The following is a 25,702-nucleotide window of genomic DNA, read 5'->3' as shown; positions in this document are numbered from 1 at the left end:
GATCCACTTATTATTTATGAGAGTTTCCCCCCCCGCAGTGTGACAGCCACTAAAACTAAGTACCTGAAGAAACTGAAACTAGAACCAGACTTGCAAATCACTTTACCACAAAGGGTTAAATCAAGATTTTTAAAAACCCATGTATAACACTGTTCTCACTATATTAACATATTAATAATTAATAAAATCATTTCAGTGAAATAATTTTTGAACCATTAAGAAATAAATAGAATACTTACTTTAATATATCATTTCCTTCATCTGCCTTTTTACAATTTCTAATTTGTGTGTGTTTGAATGTACCTAGTTTCTTGGTCTGGAAATACATTTCTATAATTTACATTCCAAATTGGGGGCATGGATTACTTTGCTCATGAAGGTGGAAGAAAATTGTGATTCTGCTGCCATGTGGCACAGAGAAGATGCCTTTCTTTTGAAAAATAATTGAGGGCTGATGATAACAGCTTTGGGGGGAACAGGGGTTGTGGAGAAAGACCTTTCAGTGTTACCTCTGCACCTCAGGGCACCGAGCTGATACCCAAGTCCCTTTTCTGTTTCTCCTCAGCCTTGGAGAGTCTGAATAATGAGAGGGCACCGGACGTAGGAGCTGAACAATATTCTCAGGTTTATTAGGCAACACCCCTGATGACAGGAGCAGCTACCATGCCTGAGAGTCTGTCTGCTCTTAGATTCAGGCATTCATGCATTCAAACATGTTTATTGAGCACCTACTATGGGGTCTTAAAATTCCATTGGAAAAGCCAACAAAGCAGTCACACTATTGTCAGACAAAGCTCTCTCCAGGGACCGTATGGAGAAGTTGAGATTGCTCTGGTGGCTAATACCTGTGTAAAGAGGGTTAACAGTATAGGAGACACATTGTGGCTGGCGGGGGCCAGCTCTTTGAAGCCCCTACTCCACGGACTCCCCCTGTCAGTCCCAAAGGCAGAGGAAGCTGGCGTGTACTTTGGTGTCAAACTGCTTTGAGAGACCATCGTAGGTTGCGTTGCCTTTGAAACAGAGAGACTCAAGGTGATCTTTGCTAACACAGGGCCAATCATTTGACCTAGAAAACCTAGAAAGAAAAGGCCTTTGCCCAAAGGGACTTGAGAATAGCTACAAGTGATTGGAAACATCATGTCTGCGTAGAGGTTCCAGAGAGATCGGTTGGAGTTCATCTGGTTTACCTGAAGGCAGGGGGTCGGCTGTTCAAAACGGTTCCTTATGGGGATTTCCAGGCCCATGGAGGGCGTCTCTGAATTCTTTGAGCACCGGCTGTTTAACTGCAGACATTTCTGGGAAGGACCAGTTTATTGCTAAATGCACAACTATCCATAAACGCAAAGCGTGTGGTTGAGATCTTCTTAAAAGGATTTGGAGCGGGGGGAAAGTCCCAGAAGCCGGAGGACCCATTTCAGAGATAGCACATTATCAGGTTTCCTCTGGGATGCCAGGTTAATGGGAAACGGAGCTGCAAGCTGGTGTGTGTTGCCCTCGCACACCTTCAGGTGTTGCTTGTTAAGAGAGGCACATTTTTGAAATACTTGTTTGAATGCCTGAGCTCCAAGCCCTTGTTTTCCCGGCTGCTTGTCATCCTTCTGATCGTAGCCAGAGCATCTGGGCATTTCTCAGGCGGTGGACATGAAAAGAAACTTGTCAAGGTGTCTTCTGCTCCCATTACTCTTCGGTTCATAGTCAGAATACTTGTTAGTTTCGAGCATGATCGTTTCCTGAACTAGGTAATTATTTATAGATAGCATATTGTTTTAAAATTTAATAGCCATTTTAACAGGTGATATCTCATTAAGTTTTGATTTACATTCATCCTTTCATGTACCTGCTGGCCATTGGTATGTCTTCTTTGGAAAAATCAGATGCTCTGCCCATTTTTAATCAGATTATGTTTTTACTATTGAGTTGTAAGAGTTCTTTATATACTTTGGATATTATCCCCTTAGCAGATATATGATTTGTAAATAGTAGGTGCCTTTTCATTTTCTTGATGGTTTTCTTTGCTTTATTATTTACAAATATCACATCCGTTTTGTTTTTAATATTTTTATGTTCAAAATAATGATCTCGTTAAGAATAGAAAGAGCTTTTGTTCTAATGTAACAGGTTGGAACGGGGTTAGAGGTCATAATAACAGAGCACTGGCACTGCTGACCCGTCATCATTTGATCGTTTCAGTCACTAATCTGAGTCACTAATCATGGGTTCAGATTTCGACTCTCCTGGGTCCTTGGCTACAAAACCCTGAAATAATGATTATGAAACTTTAAGGAGTTCACCATTTTGGGCGGATTTGCAAAGTGGCTTTGCCTGAATGTGAGGAGCAAGTTGGCATTTCATACCAGCTTCCCTTCTAGAAGACGGTTTAGGCCTATAGAATCACCCAGAATAGTCCCAACATGGCCCAGGTTGAGTTTCCGCCATTCCCTTCCAAGTGACGGGTGTGCCCTCTAGTAATGACTAGAGAGAAGGGCCCTCTAGTAATTTTTTATTTTAGATGCACTAGCCACTCATAATGAGCAACCCGTGTGAAACATAGGCTGGCTACTCCATGGACATGACTGAGATGGGGCGAGTCCCTGCGTACATGTGTACACATATGTACCGAACAAACTAAAATGTAAGACTTTCAAGCTATTATATGTGTTGGACAAGTCAATCTTAAGAAGTAAAGAATTTTTAAAAGTAAAACTTTCAGAGCTATTTTTATTGAATGAAAAGCGTTATAAGTTCTACTTGTGGTAAATTTTTTTTTTCTGGAGCAAGGGCATGCTGCGGGCAGTATAAAATGATAAAATTCTAATGAGAGTGTCTTTTAAATTTTGAGTTTCTCTGTGTTTTTATCAGAATGTAATCTGATAACAGAATAAATGCAGCTGCACATGGAAGATAACAGACAATCCAGAAGGGTTTGAATAATCCTTATTTTCTCCCAAACTGGGAGAGAGTAACTAAATCTTCCTAGACATCAACAGCACTAACTTTTATCAGAGCTATGAAAAGTTTAAGATCTTTTTTTTTGGTTATTTTTGTGACAACCTTATCTTGAGTAACGGGTAATATTCAGTTTTCTGTATGTTTTTTTTTTCCTATTTGAAAGACTTATAAGAGATTTCTTAGTTTACTTGTTTTTAACTTGAAACATTTAAAATAAATACTTTTTTCTGAGATTCTGATTTTTAATAAATATATTTTATATTTTGAGTAGTGTAGGTTTTGTATTTCTGGTTGTGATATATTTTAGGAAAGTGTCTAGGGATCCTTTCTGAGGTCAAGAATTTTTAAGTTAAGAACGAGGGAAGAAAATGCCCTTAAAATCTAAGTAAGCGAGTATTAAATAAATTGATGTTTAATCCCTTGAAAGCCAGGTTTTGGTTGAGTATCCAGTTACCCCATATGTCTTGTCTGTTGAACTGATTGATGGTAGGGAATCTGTTTTCCCCAAATAAGAGCTTTTCCACAGTTCCTTAAGAGACTCTTTCTAGAGATTTTCTTACAATGCGAACAGTAGCACTTGGGACACTGTCTCGTTTGTGACACCGGTTTGCTTCCAAATGTAAGCTTTTTGTTGGTTTATCATTTTCCCCCATGTACTGTTTTTCTCCAATCATAGCCGTATATTATTACAACTACGTGAAACTTATGTGCTTTGGACAAAGGCTACAAGAAACAGAAAAAAGGAAAATATCTATTATGTTAAAGACATGGGTTAATGGGTGAAAATTTTTAAAAATTTCTTAATGTCGCTACTGTTACTTCAGCAATTAAGTACTTGTCTTACCAAATGCCAAGGAAGACAGTTTTCATTTTTGATGATCTGGAACGAAACTTTTTTAAGCCTTTTCCATTTTGCTGTTTCAGAGCAGAAACCTTAACGAAGAAAGTAAGGAAAAGTTTTGTCTCTTCCATGAAATCACCTGGAGATCAGTCCTAGCTGAGACCTGAGCCTTTTGAGTTCTTTTGTTGGCAGAAAACTCAATGGGGGCGGGAGGGGGGTGGGGTAGGGAGATGAAGAGACCCAAGAGAAGTGTGGGATTTGCTTCCTTTTTACAAATCCCACTTGATGGAGAAACAGGGAGTGTATTTTAATTCTCCGGCAGTCAAGGCAGAGGTTGCTGACTCACAAGAATTCATTGATATCACGTCCAAAGCAAGAGCAGGTTAGGATGGATATTTCTGGAACCCTGGATAGGAGCGTGTAGGAGAGAAGGGTCCACGATCACTCTTGCTTGTGGCTGTTGCCGTATATTAGTGTGTATTCCTTGGCCCTGTCTACTGCTCATAGTGATTCATTCTTGAAAAAAAAAAAAGCATTAATAAGTTTATTCACATAGTATACTTTGTATGATTCCATAAGTGGTGTTTCAAGAAATAACAAGTCTTGACAGCAAAATAAATTCTTAAATTGGGGATTTGGACATGGATTCTGTGTAATGCTATTAACCTTGCTAAGAGATCCAAATGTTATAAGGGCACTAATCCCATTCATGAGGGCTCTGCCCGCATGATTTATCAACTCCTAAAGGCCCTACCTCCTAATGTTACTGAATTTTGGGGGGACACAAACATTCAAACCATAGCAATTTCATAGGGGGGGAAAAGCAGTATTCATAGGATAAAACAATGTTTTGATAAATTGGACCTCAAGAAAATAGCACATTTTTCCTCTTCAAAAGATACCATTTAAAAAATGAAAAAGTGAGGCACAAAATAGGACTAAGTATTTGTAACACAATGTCTGACAAAGGTCTTATATTTAGAATGTTTAAAGAACTTTTACAACACAATGATGAAATAAACAATTTTTTAACATATGGAAAAAGACTTGAAAAGACACTTCAGTTGTTTCAAGCCTATATTGAGATACCACTTACAACCACCAGACTGACTAAAATTAAAGAGACTGAGAATAACAAGTGTTGGAGAGAAGGCAGAACAAGTGGAACATTTCTAATGAGAGTGTAAAATGGCATAACCACTGCAGAATAGGGTGTTTCTTAGTAAACATTGAGGAACCTTATGACCTAGCAATTCCATGCTTACATATATATCCCAAAGAAATAGAAACATATGCCCACAAACTTACTCATGAATGTTCAGATCAGCTTTATTCAGAACAGACAAAAACTGAAAGCGACCTAAATATCTATCAGTAGGGGGAATGGATAAACAGTTGTGGTGTAGTCATTCAATGCAGTACAGACTCCTCAGCAATAAAAATGAATGTGGGGGCCTTGCAGGAGGCAGCCGATGCATGTTTTACTCTCACATTGGTGTTTCTCTCCCTCTCTCAAAACCAATTTTTAAAAATCTAAAAAAAAAAATTTTTTTAAATGAAGACTGATACATGCAACTGTGGATGAATCTCACAGGCATATGTTGAATAAAAGAGACTTGGTACAAAGGACTACATATTATATGGTTCCTTATACAAAGTTCTAAAACAGACCAAAGTAATCTGTAAATATAGAAAGTCAGTCATCAGGTACCTAGAGTACATTGGGGAGATTGGCTACAGAGGGGTACAGGAAAACCTTGTGTGGTGATGGAAATACCCTTTATCTTGATTGGCATGTATTCGTCCATTTGCCAAAACTCATTGAACTGTATGCTTAAAATCTGAAAATTTTATTGAGTGTAAATTATACTGCAGTTAAGTTTTAAAATAAGAACATGATGACATTTTAAAAAATATAATTAAAATATTGTTAGCATCTCATTTTGTATATTTTTTAAAAAAGCATTTGCCAGGTAAATTTATGAGGAGTTGTTCTATGTTTCTAGGGTGCTTTATTAAACTTTCTAGGAGGCAATTCAGTGAGCCTGTCATGAATAATTTAATTTTGCACTTAATAGTCTGGTTAAATCCAGAAATAATGAGGTAGGCCCCATTCCCTCAGGGAAACAGTTCTTAACATCTACAGCTTTCACTTTCACTTGAGTGTTTTATATTTTTAAAATACGTACCAGTTTTATTATATTTACTTTTCTGTATTTTCAGAGGCTAAAGTACTTGGTGTCTTAGTTAACCTACATATGCCTTAAAAACATGAGCATGTTCATTTTGGATTTGCTTTCAAAAAAATATTCCATATCTAATCTGCATCAGAAGAATCTGTCTTCTTCCACGTACATCTTAAGGCTTCACAGTGAGTTGTGCATTTTTCCCGTCAGTTTTTCCTTCTGCTTTGTGTCTTGATGTCCTGCAGGTGAATTGTTGCCATCTGATTTTCACTGGCCATGTTCTTTGAGAAAAAACATAAGCTTTCTGGTTAAATCCTCCTGGTTGTAAAGTCCTGGTCACTTTCTGAGGGATTGTGTTATAAATCTTAATATTATTGGGGCAAACGTTAGGACAACAAGAGTCACGATGAAAGGGAGTATATACTCCAGGTAAGGATACTGGGGTGCCCCAAGTCTGGCTGGCCCAGATTTCGGATGTTGTTTGCCCCGACCAACAAGTAACATCTCTGGTGATGAAAAATTCAAGATCCAGTTCAGTTTATAGGTGGAAAATAAAAGCTTGAAGACAATTAACTGGACTAGAGTCTAATGTCCACAACTGTGTATTATAGATTCTATGGGAACACAGGTTTCCCCTGTGAAATTACCCTTATTTTTATCAAAGAGCTAAATTAAGACCAGTTTATTAGTGCATTAAGTCCAGTTTCAGTTTGGATATTTGCATAAACATAACAAGATTAGTAATGGATCATATAGGCTCTCTGCAGTCTGCTTTGCTGGAATCTCCAGGTTGAGCTTTAATTAGCCTCTCAAGGTGGAGAAACCAAGCCACACAGTTGCCGTCAGACTTTGGGTGGATTCCTCAAGTTCTTGAGGTCCCCCGAAATGTCTTGAGATTCTTCCTTTGCCATCTCCCAGGAAAGCAGCCGTGATTTCTTACCTGGAAAGACTGCCATGAACCGTGTAAATAAGGTGCCAGGCTGTTTTCCCAAGGGGATTCTTATCGACTTCCAAAGTCAATCTTAACTCCTTAAAGCTGTTTGGGGACATCCAGCGTCTAGGCATGTCTCTCTAAACACGACATTCCTGTCAAAGTCTCGATACCAGAAATATTTGACATTGTCTTCCAAGTATACTGACCATTATTACTCTAAATCTTTGCCTTATCAGACACCAAGGACATTCCCAGGCTCTGAGATGTTTGCTCAGAAGCTGGGGAGGGGACCTGCGAGCTAATGTCTTGTTTGGGCGGTGCCTCAGAAAGAGGCAGTTGAGTGAATAAACATTGATTTTGTGCTTATATACATTTTTTATGATCCTTGTCTGCTTCAGTGTTTGTATTTAGGTCAAATAAAACCTAGTATATGTGCTGTGCACTCCTACAACTCAGGTCCCTGTTGTAGGAAAGAAAGAACAGTAGTCTGCTTGTACCTTTTCATAATCAGGAGGAGCTGAAAAATACTCTCATGTGCTTTATGGAAAGGTTTAGGCATCTTCAGAAATCACTCGAAACATAGAAGGTGTTCGATTACCTGCCAGTGTGAGGTTTTTAATCTGTTTTATTCTTCCAAAACCAAAAAGTCATCTCCAAGATCGAAGTCTGAGTTATTTGGTAGATAGAAAATGCATTTGTGTGAGCTCCCTAATAAAGCTCTGCTCTTAAGAGATCACCAGCCTTTGATCTTTCATGTCCTGAGTCATTACTAAGCCATTTGTTCTGAACTGTACCATAGATGCTAATTATATACTAACATATTTGTAGACTTTTGCAGTATCATTTAACCTATTACTATTCTTGGTGTTCAGAAGAGGCTAAAAGTTCATTCTGAAACCTTTTCTCTTAATATACTTTATATTAAAATTAGAAAGGATAATTTATCTTTAGCTTATTCAGGGAGTTGTGTGTTACCTAATAAAGTGATTTCTACTCACTTGATTATACTATTGGAATAGTTTACCTTCCTAAGCTATATTTTACTGTGTTACTAGAAAAACATAAAATATAGTCATGACTGTAAGTGATGTTTGCTGGTAAATGAAAGTCATATAATTTATTTTGAGACTGATTTTATTGGCTTTCCAGATGAATATTGTATTATTAATATATCTTAAAATAAAAAAGGAATTAAGAAGCTACCATAAACCCCTTTTTTGGGAACAAGTTGGAGCATAAAAATGCAAAAATAAGATGAATTATGACATATTAAGAGTTCTGTTGGGTTAACATTTTATTTTACAAGTAGTTAAATAATTTAAGAAATATTTCTTCCCTTCAGTGTTAATACTAAATCAAGCCGGTCTCAGATACATGTTAGTAATGCTCAGGGTGGAAAATACACACCTGTGGTGGGAGACTATGTCATGGTAAATATGTTTGTACAGCTGTGTGCTAATGTTAGTTATTACAAAGTACATTACAGAATCGTGTAATGAGCCTCATTTTCAAACAACCATTAACTTTGGCTTAGAAATAGCTAATTAAAGAATAGCTTCATTTTTCAAGTGCAGACTGTATAAACAATATATAGCGTCGCCATAGCTATCTGCAAACTCTGAACTCATACATTTCATCATAAGCGTGTGTTGGCTAATTTCTGAGGAAATAGAGACTTATGAGATTATTTCGTATTTATAATTTATGCTTCCATTGCGTATAATGCCTACTCTGAGTACCAGACTGAGTTTCCATTAAACTTTATTGCACTTACGCGGACTCTTCTGTCATGCTCTAATAAAATTATAAAATTACTTAATTGGGTCTGTGTGAAAGTGTCCTTTATCATTAATAATGCCATTTATTCCATGGGGTTATTGGTTTTGGATAACATGTATGACTTCATTCAGATTTGCACTAGAATATGAACAAATATTATTTAAAAATTAGCTAAGCATGGGTAAAAGCACTTTTTAAAATGTACTCATAGGATTTGGAGGATTTTTAAAAATATTTTATTCAAAAGCGTGAGTAAAATGTTATCACCAAGCGTGTATTGCTGTAGTGTTATCTGTAAAACTATTGTGTCTGAAATATTTCACAGGCAGTGAGTGGTTTCATCCTTTTGTGTAACTTCTGAGCACCTACTGTGTGTTCTGTTAAACTCCAGAAATATCAAGATGGAAGGTTTATTTCCTGCCCTCAAATATTTTAGTTTCTATCTCTCTGGAGAAAATACCAAGCATCAGCTTGTAATTACTAGCAATTACTTTTTTTTTCCCAATCCTCACCCGAGGATATGTTTTCATTGATATTTTGGAGAGAGAGGAAGGGAGAGAGAAACATCAATCGGCTGCCTCCCCCAACTAGGGATCTACTGGGGATCGATCCTGCCACCCAGGTATGTGCCCTGACCAGGAATCGAACCTCCCACCTTTTGGTGCACAGGACCATGCTCCAGCCAACTGAGCCACCCAGCCAGGGCATATGTGTACATTTACTTGTACTTGTGCAAATTATTTATCAAAAACCTGTTCCTTATTAGGCACCAGGCTGGACACTCAGGTGCAGACCAGATACAAGAGCCTCCTGCTCGGCTCTTGGCACTCCCTGTGGCAGTGACAGAATGTAAGAGAACAGAAGTCACACAGCCGGCCTCAGAGTCAAGACAAAGATCTCAAAGGCCACAACATGATCAGAAATAGAAAGCTGTGCCCTGTAGGACCGGGAGTGTGAGCCTGCCGAGCTCCTGCCCCGGAGCGGGGAGTTGCTCAAGAGCTTCTGGGGAGCCTGGCAGGAGACGGGAGATGGAGCCGGCTCCTTGCTGCAAGGGAGGCGTGAACTGAGCAACAGGGTTCATGGGCCAGAGGACACTGACTCATGTCCCTGGGATCCCTTGTTTCTCATAAGATCTTACTGATGTGCTTTCAGCAAGTTCCTGTGCCCAGAATTATAATGGATGTTGTGGGTTAGAATAAAAAACGAAGCTGGCATCTCCAGAGCTGCAGGGTGCAGGAGGGCTCCATCCCGCCTGCTAAGAGCTCTGCGGGCGTGTGCTGTGTTGCAGTTGTCTCCGTTTGTGGATTTTCTCCCAGGGAGTTGTTCGAGACCAAGATTACTACTCTGTTAGGGAAACCACCTAAAACTCCCCCGCCTCACCTATTTTCAGGGCTGGATTTTGTGCACTCTCGCCTGTTTCCTGTTTTCCCCTCTGATTGCTTTAGCTTCTGCCCCATTGTTTGCTGCGTTTGTCTTAAATTTATCATATTGGTACTGTGCCTGCTTCCCGCGTTCCCTGTACCTTCTGCCTGTCACTTCCTTTTTCTCCTTTTGTCCCTTTTATCCCCGTTTGCCTTCATTTCCTCACTTGTCAAACTCTTCTGGGAGGGATTTCAGAAAGCTAATTACAGGGAGTTGACTCACAGTTAACTGGGGTGGGTTCTCAGGGCCCAGACAGCCGAGAAATAAAAGGCAATCACACTGTATCCATAAGCTTCCCTAAACTTTTGTTGAACCTGTTTGGTTATTTTACGTTTCACTGAAGAATGTGAGCTGGAAAAATAGCAGAGTGATGGGCACGTGCTTTCAAGCCTGAGCGCTGACGTAGGAGGCGGTGGGGACAGGCCCGGAGCGGGGCGCCCTGCGCAGAGATGTGACCTTGAGATAGATCCCAGGTGATCTGCAGGACTCAACCTGAACGACTGTATTTTTACAGCAGGAATGTTGTTGTTTTAGTTTTTTTGTGTGTTTTTTTTAAAAAGCACTTAAAAAACCTGCAACTGTACTTGAAAGTTTTGGAGTAAAGTGAAAAATAGTGACTGGAACTGAGTAGATTAAAGAGATTTATTTCGACGTTGCGAAAGGATTGCTCTCACCCTATCTCTTTGGTTCTTAGGGGTCACTTGTATTCTCTTCAAAGGTTTACCTACGAAATGGTTAGAAATGAAGTATAAAATTAAGACTGACTCATTTCGTAAGACATTAAAGAATTAAGACAATAAATTGATGGGCTACGTTTATTTTTTGTGGATAAAATAATTAGGTTTCCTATATCAAACTACTCGTTTGGGTGTGTAAATATAGAGTGGGGATGTTACTATTAAGAGCCATATTATCTATAATATGAACTTGCAAGTTACTTTATTTGGAAAAGAAGTTGGTTCATAAAATATTAACTTACTCGAATTGTATTCTTTTATTTGCTTAGCAATAAGATGCTGCCCTGGTAGCTTCCTTTTCCTCCTTCCCTGTGCTTTTACTGTTTAACCTTTAGTCTTTAAAAAAAGTCACAAGTTGTTAGCATTAAACCTTCCGCAAGAGAAGAGATGAAAAATACAATAGGACCCTCTTATTGGCATTCATCTTTGGGGTAACTCATAAATTCTGAGATTTAAACACCTCCCTTCTGTATGATTGGTACACTCCAGGGCCAAGTGGAGATAACTTGTTCCCAGATTTGTTCTTGAAAGTGGGAGTAGTTCATTTCTTAAAAAACATTCTAAAAAAAAGGGTAAGTTCTGCTTGTATAAATAATACTATTACATGTTTCCCTTCTCCGAGCCAGTATAGACTTACTCTGATGCCAGGTGATCCAAGGGAAATCATTAAAATCTTTGGCTGTTATAAAATTCCTTGCTCCTCTATTTGAAGTTAGTCTTGATCAAAGGGACCAGGATTTAAATTTTTAAAAGCAACTTTAAAAAAATAAACACTCTTTTAGGGAGACTTGTGCAACTCCACAGTTGAACTTTCCAAGCAAAGTACCAGAATCCAGAATCCAGAGTATCGCTATATACAAATTTAATTGCCTTTCAAAATATATTACACCAATGGGATATATTAGTTTTATGCTTTGAAGTTCAGAATCAGAAAAAATTCTTTCTTGTGGCCTGGTGAGGTCTGCACATGATTATTAATTTGGATTCAAGGGTTTTATTTGACCAGCTCAAGGGCCTTTGCCCTCAGAGACAAGACTACGTGGCTACCAGGATCTTCCCTCCTTGTTCTCTCTTCTCACCTACCCCCGCTTTTTTCCACTTGCCCCCCCGAGAAGGCTACAGAGTTAGTTACCACTGTGAGAATAAGACAATAAACACTGCCCCCATCTTAGTAGATTTGCTGAGAGATCTTGACAACTTTAGTCTTCGACAGTATCAAGACTTTATAAAACCCGAGCTCAGCTGTAGTTGTCCTGGGCACTGCCTTCGGGTACCAGTGGCCAGTGTGCCAGCATCGACAGCAACCACTGTTGCAGACAGAATCACAGATTAGCAAAAGCAGTTCTTTCCAAAAGGTGTGCTGCTCTGATCTACGTAAAAGGTGCATTTCAGCTTTATGCCAACTCAGGGATTATGTTAGAGATTTGTGACAGTTCTACGTGTTTTTACATAGAGGTCCCGAGCTTGATCCTGGTGCTGGATTTGACTCCGTGCAAAGCCGGCAGGGTGTGGGCGGTGTTATTACTGAGGCATTCCACTTGGCAGGCGAGGGGCGAGCTCTGGTTGCCTAAGATCCCATAGGGGTGGCAGCAGGGATGCATACTGTTCCTCCGCTGTGTCCGAGGGCTGTGCCGACGGTGCCCTGTGAAGGGAATGGGGCCTGAGGGTACTCAGGAGAGTCCATAGGAATTCCTGGTCCTTGACTGAGATGTCCAAGAAAGCAAAGACTGTTGGGTGACTAAGCCAAACAGATGCTTTAACTTAGGAACAGAACAGAGAACGTGCTAGTTTCATTTCTCTGACTCTGTTTTTCCACCCTTTATTGTACAGTAGTATTGGGCACTTTCGGCGACGGACCATTGCCTCATCTAAATACTGGATACTTCGAATAGATTGTGATGCATAGCTCTTTTTGTTTCCTTTGAAGAAAGAGGTGGCCTTGGTGAGATCCTGTTGTTAGCATAACTTGGAGCTCTGATCGATGACTGTGGAAGCTTGTTTTGTTGTTGCTGCTTTGTAATCAATATAACTGATTGCCCATCTTCAAGGTGTTCTTTGGCCAAGGCAGTGCTTGGACCAAATGCTTGTTACATATGGGTCATGGCCATTTTCACTGTACAGTTTTTGTTATAAAGGAATAGGAATGTTTATACATTCAATTTAAATACTTCCCCTGACATTTTGGTCAAAAGTTTTGCTCTCTTAAGTCATTTGAGTTCTTGGGAACAGGTTAACAGAGCAACTTGTGGATTTTTCTTTTCTGAAGATGTCAAAGGTTAAGGATGCCTAAGACTGGGGCAGATTTTTTTCCAGCCCCAGGTATAGCATTGTGAGTCTTTTGGGGATGCCAGAATCTAGTAGCACAGGTCATAGCACACACTTGGTGGCTTGGTATGGGGCTCGGGACAGCTGCCTTGTCATGTCAGTTCCCACCACTGGAGCATTTATCAGTCGACACCCAGGAGGTCTGTTAAGGCTCACAACCCAGAAAGGTCTAGGATGGTAATGACCAACTAGAACTTGCCTAGGCTTTCGGCATTGGGGTTTGCAGCGAATGTGCCAAAGATAGCTGTTGTTGGGTAGCCAGATCATGGAGCATATCAGTCATTGTGATGACCTTTGTTTTCATGTTTTTGAAGTGGCATTTGCTGAGCTCTGTGACATGTTGTCTTTAAAGATGTTAAGATAACTGTTACCTTCCATAACCTAATCCTAGCCTCTAATGTACCCTCATGTATAAATGTAACCTTTCAGCCATGTCTGTGGTTTCAGTCTAGCAACACTGCTATGTTGGGATACTTTAAAAGATTTCTGAGCCCTGCCCAGTGTGGCTCAGTTGGTTGAGCATCTTCTCATGCACAAGAGGTCACAGGTTCAATTCCGGGTCAGGGCACATACCTGGGATGCAGGCTCCATCCCCAGTAGGGGGCGTGCAGGAGGCAGCAGATGGATGTTTCTCATCGATGTTTCTCTCTCTCTCTCTTTCCCTTTCCCTTCCTCTCTCTCTCAAAATCAATAAAAACATATTAAAAAATTTTTTATTTGAGAAGCCTAAGTAAAATATTCTAGTATATATATTGCATCCTTAAATTCTGATATAAATATCCTTACTCCTTTCCCATTTGTTATTAAATTATTTCTTACCCTTTAACAGCCATCTCACAGAATTTTATTTCATAGAAACAACTTTCTGAAACCAGACATGGCATGAGTTTCATAATTTTGAACTGCTTGAACTTCTGAATAACTAATAAGTGTGTTTTCAACATATAAAACAACTCCCACGACATTTGTGAAGTGCCTAACCCTAATAATGCCTTCTATCTTAGAGTGTGGGTAATTTAAAGTTCTCTCCTTGCCAAAAATAATATGACCACATATTACAAGAAGTATAAGTAAATAAAATAGGATTAGAATGTTCATTTACCTTCTCCCATGCAGCTTCATTTGATATCAGAGAATGTGATGTGTCACAGAATTACCTAATCTAAGCCTTTAGCAACGGTGACAGGTGTTTGCAGGTGACACATGTATTTGCCTGTAAAGTCTGACTTTTGGAAAATTAACTGGCAGGTATTTTTATTTCATGACATAAGGAAAGCAAGGGTAACTTTCTCCATAAATATTAGAAGTCTGACTTGACAGAAAATTTAATTTATTGGTCATAATCCCTCTGAACATAGGCACACCACATTCATTTAGATTCGTTTAAGGTCTGGTGACAATGCAACTGAAGGTGTTAAAATACTGTTCTAATTAAGTTAAGTTAAGACACAGCAGTCTTCATGCTAGGAGTGGAGCTCATGCCAGGAGTGTCTGTTGTAAAAGTAAAACATCTTATTTTGAAATCCTGGATTGCAAACCAGAAATATTTGGGAAACTCTCCAGAGCCCATGGGTGTATTATGCTTTGCTTTGAAATTTTCGTGCATCATAAGATTATATTCTTAGATGATCTACAGTCTGGTTATTTTGTTATGGCTGAAATGATCCAGTTGTTTTTGATGTAAAACTATCAAATCCGAGCCTCCCATCTCCTCTAAAACATAACACATTCTTTATACTTTGTGTGGGAGAAAGCGTCTCAGGCAGCAAGCTGTTTACTCTGCTCAGATCAAGATAAAATGTTCACCAGAATTCCAACGTGAGACCCATCGTGATCTAACCTGCTGGAGTTATTTTCACATTTTAAAAAGTTTTTTTAATAGTAATTTTTTGGTTCCGTTAAGGAGAGCTCAAATTTTTGTCTGCTTTTTGTATCTCCTTGTAAGATTTTTCTTCTTCTTCACAGAAACAAAAAAGACTGCCTTTTGTCTGAAAGTTACTAATCTCTATGCTTTTTGCTTTAAAATATATACCCCAGCTTTGGTCTTCACTTGGTATGTATAGATTAATAAGTAAATTTCATTCTGGATGATCAAAATGCTTCTGGATTATAGTTGACCCTTGAACAACACAGGTTTGAATTGTGCGAGTTGACTTATATGTGGATTTTTCAACAAATATGTATAGGACTGTATATGTATTTCTCTCTTTTTAATTAAATTTTTTTTTATCCTACCTGATAATATATGTATTAATTTGAGAGAGAGAGAGAGAGAGAAAAAGAGAGAGAGACATTTATGTGAGAGAGAAACATCAATCTGTTGCCTCCCACAGTTGCCCTGACCAGGGATCGAACCCAAAACCTTTTGGTGCACGGGACGACACTCCAACCAACTGAGCCACCTAGTGAGGACTATGATTTTCTTTCTTTTTTTTCTTTTTTTTTTTATCGTTGAAAGTGTTACAGATGCCCCCCTTTTTCCCCCTTTGGTCCCCTCCACCTGGCAAGGACTGTGCTTTTCTTAATAACATTTTCTTTTTTCTAGCTTACTTTATTGTAAGAATACAGTATGAAATACATATAACAGACAAAATATGTGTTGATCAACTTTATGTTATTGGTAAGGCTTCCTGTCAACAGTATCCTATCAGTAGTTAACTTTTGGGGGAGTCAAAAGTTCTGTGTGGCTTTTCGACTGCACCGGGGTTGGCACCCTTAACCGCTCTCCCCCATTGTTTAAGAGTCAACTGCATTGATAGTTTTTAATCAAATCAAGCACAGGATGTAATGAATACAAATTAAGTCTCCCAGATTCACCTATTTCCGCTTTATCACAGAAATCATAATTGCTACAATAAAGTCAATTGGCAATTAAGCAGAAAGTCTATTAAACTTAACGGCTTACTGTGGGGGAAACCACTTTTATTTGTTTTCATCGTTTAAAAACATGTCTGCTAATGCCAAGGACAGTCCTACCTTGGAAACAAAACAGAAAGAAATTTTCAAAACTGCCCAGGAATCAGCTTGGATGATAGCTTCTGGAGTGACCTCTACTGGTTTAGAGAAAAGCCAGTGACTGACATCTCTCATTATTCGGAAGCAGTTTAATATTCAGGATTTAAAAGCTGAGAATAGTGTAACATTGCAGTCAGACTTAAAATAATATATGGGACCTTGACTGTTGTTTCTTTCCCACAGCGATGGTAGAAGTGGTCCTTGGGGCCCATATAAGTCAGCAGGAAAATAGGATTTGTATACTGAATTTTATTTTGCAGATTATATTCCAAAACTACATATATTCTGTTTAATAAAGGACATATGTAATAGGAACAAATTGTAAAACGTCATTTTTTAAATTAATATTTGTTAAGTGCCTGCCAGGTACAAGATCTTCCTGAAGGGTATAAAAATAATAATATAACAGTATCACCTTGCGGTTAAGTGTAGATTAAGAGGGTAAACGAGGTATACAGGTGAGCAGGAAAAAAAATTAATATGTGCTAGGTGCCACTAGAGAGATCTCAGGGTCATAGTGCTTACTGAGAATCGGATGAGGGAATTTCTGGCTTAGGTAGTCAGGGAGGGCTTCATGGAAGATGTGTTACTTGTCCTGCGCTGTAGAGAACGGATGGGTTGTGGCTGCTGGAAATGTGAACGAAGGCCGCTGCGGTGGAAGGAAGGGGGTGAGCGCTCGGGGTGTGCACCAGCTCGCTGGAGTAAAGCCCGTTGTTTGGCAGCGCACCCCGTAGGAAGGGAAGGAATCAGACATCGGAGGGTCTTGTGTCCAACCCGGGTGTTTAAACTTCACGTGGTGGGTACGGAGATCCCATCGGTGTTTTCTGGCCTGGGAGCAGCTTGATGATACGATGTTGGGATGATGAATCTGGAAGCTCTGTGTTGCTTAGATGGGAAAGAGGAGACCATAGGTGAGGGCACGTTATTAGGCTGTTGTGGTGATCTGAGGGGCTGCTTTAACAAGCTAAACCAAGGCAGCAAAGAGTGTTAAATACCTTTGCTTTCCTTTTGGGGGGATTTTTAGGTATTATAGCATTTGCCATACATATGACATGACATCAGCATACCCTAAGATTGCAAGGACTGAATCTTTTTAAAATATATATATATATATATATATATATATATATATATATATATATCTTTATTCATTTCCGAGAGAAGGAGGGAGAGGGAGAGAAATAGAAACATCAATGATGAGAGTCATTGATCGGCTGCCTCCTGCACGCCCCCTGACCAGGAATCGAACTGAGATCTCCTGGATCCTGGGTCGATGCTCAACTGCTGAGCCATGCTGGTCAGGTGGGACTGAATCTTTTAATGTATGTACTTGACTAAGTGCTTCCCCTTTTCCCTCTCTCCCTCCTCCTGTCATTTCCCTCCCCAGGATTGGCTCTTTCTACCCTCTATGAGCTCATATATTGTCTTTAATACAGGGACTCTCAGAATGTGGGCATCACCTGGGCATTTCTAGAAAAACAAATTCTCAAGTCCCACCCCAGGCCCTCAGACTCAAAATCTCTGGGGATGGGACTCAGCAGTCTGCCTCCTAGCAGGCCTTCTAGGAGATTCTGACGCACATTCAGTTTGCGAATAGCAGTTAGAGCTATTGGCCTATTGGCTAGAAATTTGTACCTTCTTTATTTTTTTATTGAGACAGATGTATCCACATAGTATGGAATTCACCATTTTAAAGTGTGCAATTCAGTGGGTTTTAATGTATTCATCACCATCACCACTATCTAATCCCTGAGCATTTCTATCACCCCAAAAAGAGACCCCATACCTATTAGCAGTCACTCCCTGCCTTCTGTCCTTACCCCCCACTAATCTACCTTTAGTCTCTATGGATTTGACTATTTTGGCCAGGGCATAGTCTTATTTTCTTTAATTATCTTTATATAATTAATCAGTACACCCTGTTAAAAGAGTTGTTTACACACTTCCATTAAAGAAATCATGGGGAGTTCGATTTCATTGTTTCCATAAATTATCACCTATTTGCCAGTGGATGTCCTATGTCAGTTTAAAGCATTGGTTTGCAGGTTTTTACAAGGCTTTTGTGTCGTGGTTGTGGCATCATCGGGCCCCACATTTTTTAAGGCAGTGTCAAATTCATCTAACAAACCGCTGGTTTTGTTTGGGGAAACACGAGGAGCACTTATCACGGTTTTAAACAATACTTTCCTCTTTAATAAAGAAGACTCTGCCTCTTTGAAAACGATGCACTTTCTGCCCCAAAGAGCAGGTCCCACAAACCCATGTGCGAAAGAGCACAGGCATCCCCGGAACTCGGAAATAAACACGGGTTGGTGTTTATTTGTGTTAGTTTAAATGCAGTAGCCCCGCGTGTCAGAAAACCAGCCTGCGACACTTAAGTTAGTCTAAGCAAGCAAATAATATCAGCGAACATGGCTTTAATCTACTAAGTAACTTGAAATCCAGAAGATCAAAGGAGCTCCTAACGAAAACCAGCCCTTCGTGCCATTTCTCCGTGGAAGCAGGAAAAGGCTAGAAATTATATGTCACCTTCATATCCTGGCTTGTGACCTTGGGCTCAGATCAAGCCCCTCTGCAGGCCAGCTGTTACCATTATTAAGACCTTGCCCCTAGGGGTTAAGTGGGAGGAAAACTCCTGCCCTATAGGAGAGCAAACACTGCAAGTCCCAGCCCCTAACACGCCTAATTCAAAGCCATCTGATCTGCGGGCTCTTGTCATTGAGCCTGTCCCACCGCTCGGGAGCGGCCCCTGCCCGCTTCTGCTCCTCTGTCGCGTTGTTTCTGCGGGCAGCCTGCTGGGGCTTTTGCCACTGCGACCATTCGCTGACCCAGCCGAGCCAGGGGACTTTCTGCTTTCAGCATCAAGGTAATACTTTTCCTCCCGCGTCTGCCTGTCTGTGCAGATTCGTTATCCGGGGAGAATTTCTTTAAAAGCTGAACCTTGTTCGGTGCCTCTAGAGTTGAATTTGAAATTCCAGCTCACACTTGCTTTTCAGTGTGAACTTGGCAGGGCTTCTCCGTGCATTAAAGGCCGGCGTGTGTCGCAATCGTCTTCTGTCTTGCACAGGAAGGTAAGGCAGGCTGCTTCTCAGGGTGGTTTATTAAAATGTGCTTTCTTTATGAAGATGGAAGGAAACCTCAGATTTAAAGCAGTTTGCATCGTTTCCAGCTTTGAGGTTTTTCTTTAACCACTAAATAAATCAGGGAATTTTAAAACTATGTGCTACTCTTATTACCACTTGGTAGCAAACTGGATGCAGAATTGTAGGAGTCACTTTAATCGCTTCTGTGAATCAGATATTGTAAGAAAGTAATAAAATGTTAGCATCTTCCCCACTATAAAAATAGAAGTTTCGTGAAGATAACCACTTAGAACTAAGCTTCTACTGGGAAGTTTAACTCTTATCGGTGTTAATTTTGAAGACACAACTTGGTGTACATTGTCCAGTTGTGTTTGTGTTGATTAAGTGCCTTATGATGTGCTGTGGGCATTTTGGAACAATGGTAACTACATTATAATCGGATTTATTCCTTAAAGTAGAAGTCAGAAAAAATTTGCCATGTTTACTTTTGCTTAAAATGAGAATGGATGATTTATATGTGACTGGTAGAAAAATTCAAACTAGTTTAACTTGTGAAATACTTGTGTGTCTGAGAGTGAAATGTAAACCTTAAAAGAATGAGATAAAAATTTCATAAAACTGGGGCATTTCATGCAAACCATTGACTGACTGTAATGACTTGCAGTGAAAATGCCAGAAACAGAGAGCATACTTCACAGTTTGCTAAAATTTTCTTTGACAGGTATTACTGTTGAAAGAAAAAGAATGAAATATGTTCTTTTTACCCACTAGAGGGTTATTATAGATGTTAGTATTTATACTTTTAAAACCCTCCAGTTCCCTTTGATGGCTGGGAAGTCACCAAACTATGTAAATAAGCTCTGAACTCGCGTTTCACTTGGAGACAGTGGGTTCACTATTTCCCATGGTTTTAATGTCTGTTGACACATTTCTACTCTTTAAAAAATGTTAAAACGAGTAGTCTTTTTGCATTCTTTGATTTATTTTAGAATTTTGCATTTCAAAAAAACTACCTTAGGATGCTTTCATTGCCCAAATCTTGAGTATTAGAGTATTTCATGGGACTGTGCTTCCTTCGTAACTTTCAGTATACAGAAATAAGGCAGAGTATTTTTCATGCTGTCCAGGCTCCATATAGCTCACCTCTTAGACTCGAGTGATAGAGCTGTGAGCATGAACTGTTTGCATTGATTATGAAAAAGATGCATAATACTTAAGAGTCGGAAATGATGGCCCTACAAAGCATTTTAGAAAATACATGTTACTAGGAGAAAAAGGTGAAGGGATTAAGGAAAAGAGAAAAGATACAGACAACATTATGGTGATTGCCAGAGGGAGAGGGGTGGGGAGAATTGGAGGAGGGCAGAGGGGGGACAAATGGTGGCAGCAGGAAGCTCTGGCTGCTGTGCTCCCTGGGGCTGGATCAGACACTCTCACCGAGCAGCTCTTCTGCCTCAGCTCAGTGCGGGTGATAGACACAGCCTCGGCACACTGACCACATGAACAATTCCTATTTTTAAGAAATTGTAATTTCTGATCACATCCTAACACAGGATATGGACAAATGAACTGCTTAGCCTGTCAGCCTTCGGGAAGAATATAAAACAGAGCAACTCTAGCAAATTAGAAAAGGGAGACTTGGGAAAGCGGTGCCTTTGCTCTGTCTCAATTTTTATTCTTTTATTTTTTTAATCTCTGTTAGACAGGCTCACTTATTACAGGCTCACATATTCGATTGCAAGAAAAGCTTCACAGGGAACGCTGTAGATGTTTTTTATATGCTTCCTAGATAAGGACATTCACTTATTTAACTGAAAAAAAATGTGACTTAATTACCTTTGTGAGCAAACAGGAAGCCCACATGAACAGTAAATAGAATTTCAGTTCATCTACTCTATACAAGAAAGCAAATAGCAGAATCATAAGCATTTATAGTGATGATTTAAGTAAGGAATAGAAAAAAGATTTCTGAAAGGTGTACCCAGGCTCTTACTAAGTTAACTTACTGACCCAATTCAAGTAAGAAAAGATATTTTCCTAAGCTTTAAATCTCAGAGTCTTTAGGTAAAGCATATCTCTTAACTGTGCTTCCTACAAAAACTTTGAGGGCCATTTTCCAAGTTGCCCAGTAGATGGAAGGATCCCCTTGGGGTGTTATCTGGTGGGCTCTGCAGGGAAGAACCCATCTGGGGAGCTGCTCTAGGAATCTGATTTGCTGCTGCCCCGAACAGCAGGGAGCGGGGCCTGGTGGTATCAGATACTTAGCAATTGCGGGGAAAGCTGAGGTAATTCCAAGGGCAGTATTAAAAAACAACAGCTTACCATCTACGTCAAACAATTTCCAAGGCCTTTGTGGTGATCGATCTCAATTTCTGACTTTATGGAAGACAGCATAAAAATTCTCTCACATTCTTTTGGCTCACACTATGTGGGAATAGAATTTTCTTAATTTGATTGACCTCAGTAATGGTTTTGTTCCTTTGAGCTGCTAAGTTTTGAGGTTTTGAGATGTGTGAAGTCTTAGACATTCGTGGTGACTTTAGACACACTTGTGATCTACTCAGCAGCATCAGTGAAGCTCAGTAATCTGATCCTGTCGCTGAGCAAAAGCTGTGGTGATACAATAAGATTGCTCAATTGTAAACTTGCCTGTTTTGCAGTTTTAGTGGAGCCAAAATAGTTGGAGATGAAATATTATGGGCTAACGATAGAACGATCACATCTTGAGGGGCCTGTTTATTACCAAAGCATCTTGTAATTCTTATTTGGCAGGGATGTGAGGCGGGGTAGCAGGCCTGGTGTCTGGAGGCTGTCTGATCCTAGAATTGGAACATTTAAGATGCTTAAAATGCAATAAAAAATCTTTTTCTTTCCTGTCTACTTTTTTCCTCATAAAGCTTTAGGAAACATGCTCTTTATTTTATGTTTTAAAAATCTACCTTTGCCCAGCTGGCATGGCTCAGCGGGTTGAGCATCAACCTGTGATCCAGGAGATCAAGTTTGGATTCCCGGTCAGGGCACAGGCCCGGGTTATGGGCTCCATCCCCAGCAGGGGGCGTGCAGGAGGCAGCTGATCGATGACTCATCATTGATGTTTCTCTCTCTCTCCCAGAAATCAATAAAGACATACTTTTTTAAAAAATCTATCTTTATTGTTGAGAGTATTACAAAAGACTAAATGAAATAGAGATAAGCAATTTATCAGATATAGAGATCGGAGGAATGATTATAAGGATGCTCAACAGCATGAAAAAGACATAGAAACTATGAAAACAACCCGGCAGAAATGAAGAGTGACATAGCAGAAATAAAGAACACACTGGGAAAGGAAACATGCTCTTTTAATAGAGGGCCTTGTGGCTTCATTTTTTGGAGATTGGCAGATTGGGGATATATTTTTTCTTGAGAGTTAAATAAACTCAGTAGACAAATTGGCTATATCCTAAACTTTATTCAAATGACCTAAGCTATTGAGGCTATGTGACAACTTGTTTATATTTTCACAACATTGTTCCACGTAAATTCTGCTCTGTTGTCCCTCAAACTGATGTCTTATTAAGGGTGTCTCTTTGCCGCACCCTACCCCCACCCTCATAACTTCAGAAATACTATAGATGAGACCTCTTTTCATTGTAACAAAACAAAAAAAGGGAAGCCAGTTCAAATACTACAAAGCGTATCTAACGTTAAGTACTAGGTCCAGTTTTTTTTTAATATACAGCAACATCCTTCAAGCAATATTTTTTTAATGTTGCATATTTTGAGAGGCAGTTGCTTGCCACTCGGAATAGATTGATCAGCATTAATTTTATGCAACATAAGTCATTGGTTCTCACCCCTGGCTGCACATCATCTGGGAGCATTTTCAAAATTACTAATGCCCACATCACATTACAGTATGAATTAAGTCATAGCCTCTGGGGCCAAGGCCCGGTGTCTGTAATTTTTTATTTATTTATTACTTGAGTGATTGTAATGTGCAGAAAGGGCTGAGACCGCTGCAATAGACTTGTAACTTTGTGAATATTTATTATATTTATTGCCTTTCCTTCAAGATCTGCAGCAGGCTCTAAATGGATGTCTTGGCTGGTTCTTGGGTTAGTTAACTTATCAGAGGGCTTTCTAGAATTTGTTTGAAAGGCTACTGATAGATATTTCTGATTATAGAGAGCATCTCTAGTTTTATTTTGTATATCTTCAATTATACAAATGAACATAAGTCTCCAGACTTAGGAGTCAGTGGAAATTAGTGCAACTTAATAGCATTAACAGAGTAGAATAGTTTAAATAGAATTTAAATTAATCTGAAATAGGAACTCAAAGATATAAGAAGCTTCTCCCTCCCTCCCTCCCTCCCTCCCTCCCTCCCTCCCTCCCTCTGTCAAGGGCATTGATGCTATGGATGTAGCACTTGTCTCATAAGTATGGGGAGAAGTGGTGAAGATTCTGTAGAATGATCATTTTTATGCATGACCTTGAAAAAGAGATCTGTCTTGAAATATATATGATATATATGTAGGAACTAGTGTTTATGCTAAAAAGAGGATGTTATCCACTATCATTTATCTCAGACTATAAAAGATAAACTTTGTTTTATACCCACATGTCTCTTCCCACATCGACCTGTTACCAAAGGCACGTTGGACATAAAATGAATGAGAGAAATGAGATTCATGTTTCCACAGCCCTGAAATTCCTATTGCTCACCCCCACAGGTATAACAATCTCTGCTTTGACAACCTAACTCATATCTAGCTAGATTCAGGGTCTTCAGATTTGTTATGGTACATACACTGTAATGTTCTTCCTAAGGTTACTTCACTTTTATTTTTGTTGTTGTTACAAATTGGGGAAGGAGGGCTTTATCTGGCAATTTAAATTTTTTTCTGTATCATTGAGCTCTTTGTAAATATTATGAACATTTTTTGTAGTAATGAAATGTATAATATTTACAGTTGATCTTTATTGATGCCTTTATCCATATATATCTTATCTTAAAAGAGGCTATCTAAAAGTGTTAGGTATATTTCCATTTTCAAAGATGGTGTTTGTTATACATTTACTCTACCTTCTTGATAATATAAATTTAATGGGGAAACAGGAAGTTTTCATTGTAAAAGAATAGTAATCGTTACTTTTGGATTTTTTGCTTTCTTATGATGTGATGGAAGGCACACTAATACCTAGAAAGTTCTTATGAAATGTATCTTTAGTGGTATCGAATAGATTCTCAAATGTATAACACTGTGTTCTTGGGAAAATGGCTTCTAACACATTGCAGTTTATGCTTAAGGGGAGTAATAACCATAATACCTTATTTTTGTATAGTTCCTTGCAACATATAAAATGTTTATAGGTGATTAAGTGAAGATATTTAGACCTGTTCTTATTGAAGGAGAGTGTAATGGTAGAAAGTTCATGAACTCGAAGAAAAATAAAAAAATTTAATTTGTCTCAGAAGGAGAGAAGATTATATTTCTTTAAGACCATTCTTTTGAGTTCCTTAAAAGCGCCCCCTCCTTTGATTCAAGATACAGATTTTGCTGTCAGCTCACAATGGCATTATTTTGAAATAGTTTAAATGCTAAATGACCACGTGGGCAGGGCAGTTCCTGGCCTTGCTTTTCAGGTCTGCATCATACGATACACGGGTGGATGGCACCTCTTCTTAATTCAGGGAAATACGTCTCTTAAATGTGGGCTTGTCCCTTGGGAAATACTGAATTCAGAGGCTCTTTTTCACGTGGACCTTCAGACTGAACTTTGTATCAGTAGCCTCCAGTGGTCCTATAAAAGCCAGTTGAACTTGGCAGTGCCCTAGAAGCACCTCGAGGTAGTGGAAAAGCCTTTCTTTTCGAGATGTACAGCTCTGAGATTGAATTTCCATCATGTGATTTGGATCGGTTATACTTTAATATTTTTGACCCTCAGTTTTCTCTATAATGGCTTAACCGTATCTTCATAGAGGTGTTGTAAAGAAAGTATTTCACATAATGAGTTATTAAGGCACACACACCATTTTTAATAGTCCTTTCAGGGGGAAAATATTCCTAGAGACGAAACCTGGTTGATGTCCTTTTACCATCAGTCTTGAATAGCTCACTACAGGAGACGCCTAAAGCACAATTCTTTGTCCGTTTCTGTTGTGCATTTAGAGGAGCTGTTTATTGTCTGCTATAGCACTAAGTATTAATAAGTCAACTTAGTACCAGGGATCAGAAATGAGACCATCATTTGGGGCTAAGCATCAAGCAATTTTAAGAGGAACTATTTTATATTAAAAGAGGTTTGGTAAACAATGGGTACAGTACTCCCAGTCTGCCTTTATACCCAGTGTGAACAAAGATTTCAGGTATCTTTCTACACCCATCTTCTAATATGTAGTTAACTGGGCAGGTGCTTCTATCTATGTGTGTGTTGCACTAAAGAGA

General features: G+C 39.2%; 1 protein-coding gene across 10 annotated transcripts in view; it reads left to right on the top strand.

Annotated features, from left to right (window-relative positions):
* DISP1 (dispatched RND transporter family member 1) overlaps positions 1 to 25,702 on the top strand; it is a 100,751-nt gene that overhangs the window by 35,561 nt on the left and 39,488 nt on the right. For 2 of the 10 annotated variants that reach the window (XM_087828876.1, XM_016221174.2), the window contains exon 4: positions 23,907 to 23,986. The exons of 2 other annotated variants lie outside the window; for them this stretch is intronic. Coding sequence is in view for 3 of the 8 variants with exons in the window: in XM_016221174.2 (XP_016076660.2) it covers positions 23,923 to 23,986 (64 nt within the window). In the remaining 5 variants the exon portion in view is untranslated. Of the gene's footprint in view, positions 1 to 18,872; positions 19,055 to 19,075; positions 19,260 to 23,906; positions 23,987 to 25,702 lie in introns of those variants that run through there. 6 more of the 10 variants (XM_087828872.1, XM_087828873.1, XM_016221176.2 and 3 more) reach the window with 6 other exon arrangements.

The sequence above is a fragment of the Miniopterus natalensis genome, chromosome 21 (assembly GCF_054644295.1).
Source record: "Miniopterus natalensis isolate mMinNat1 chromosome 21, mMinNat1.hap1, whole genome shotgun sequence".
NCBI lineage: Eukaryota > Metazoa > Chordata > Mammalia > Chiroptera > Miniopteridae > Miniopterus > Miniopterus natalensis.
This window is presented reverse-complemented; position numbering and strand designations above follow the sequence as displayed.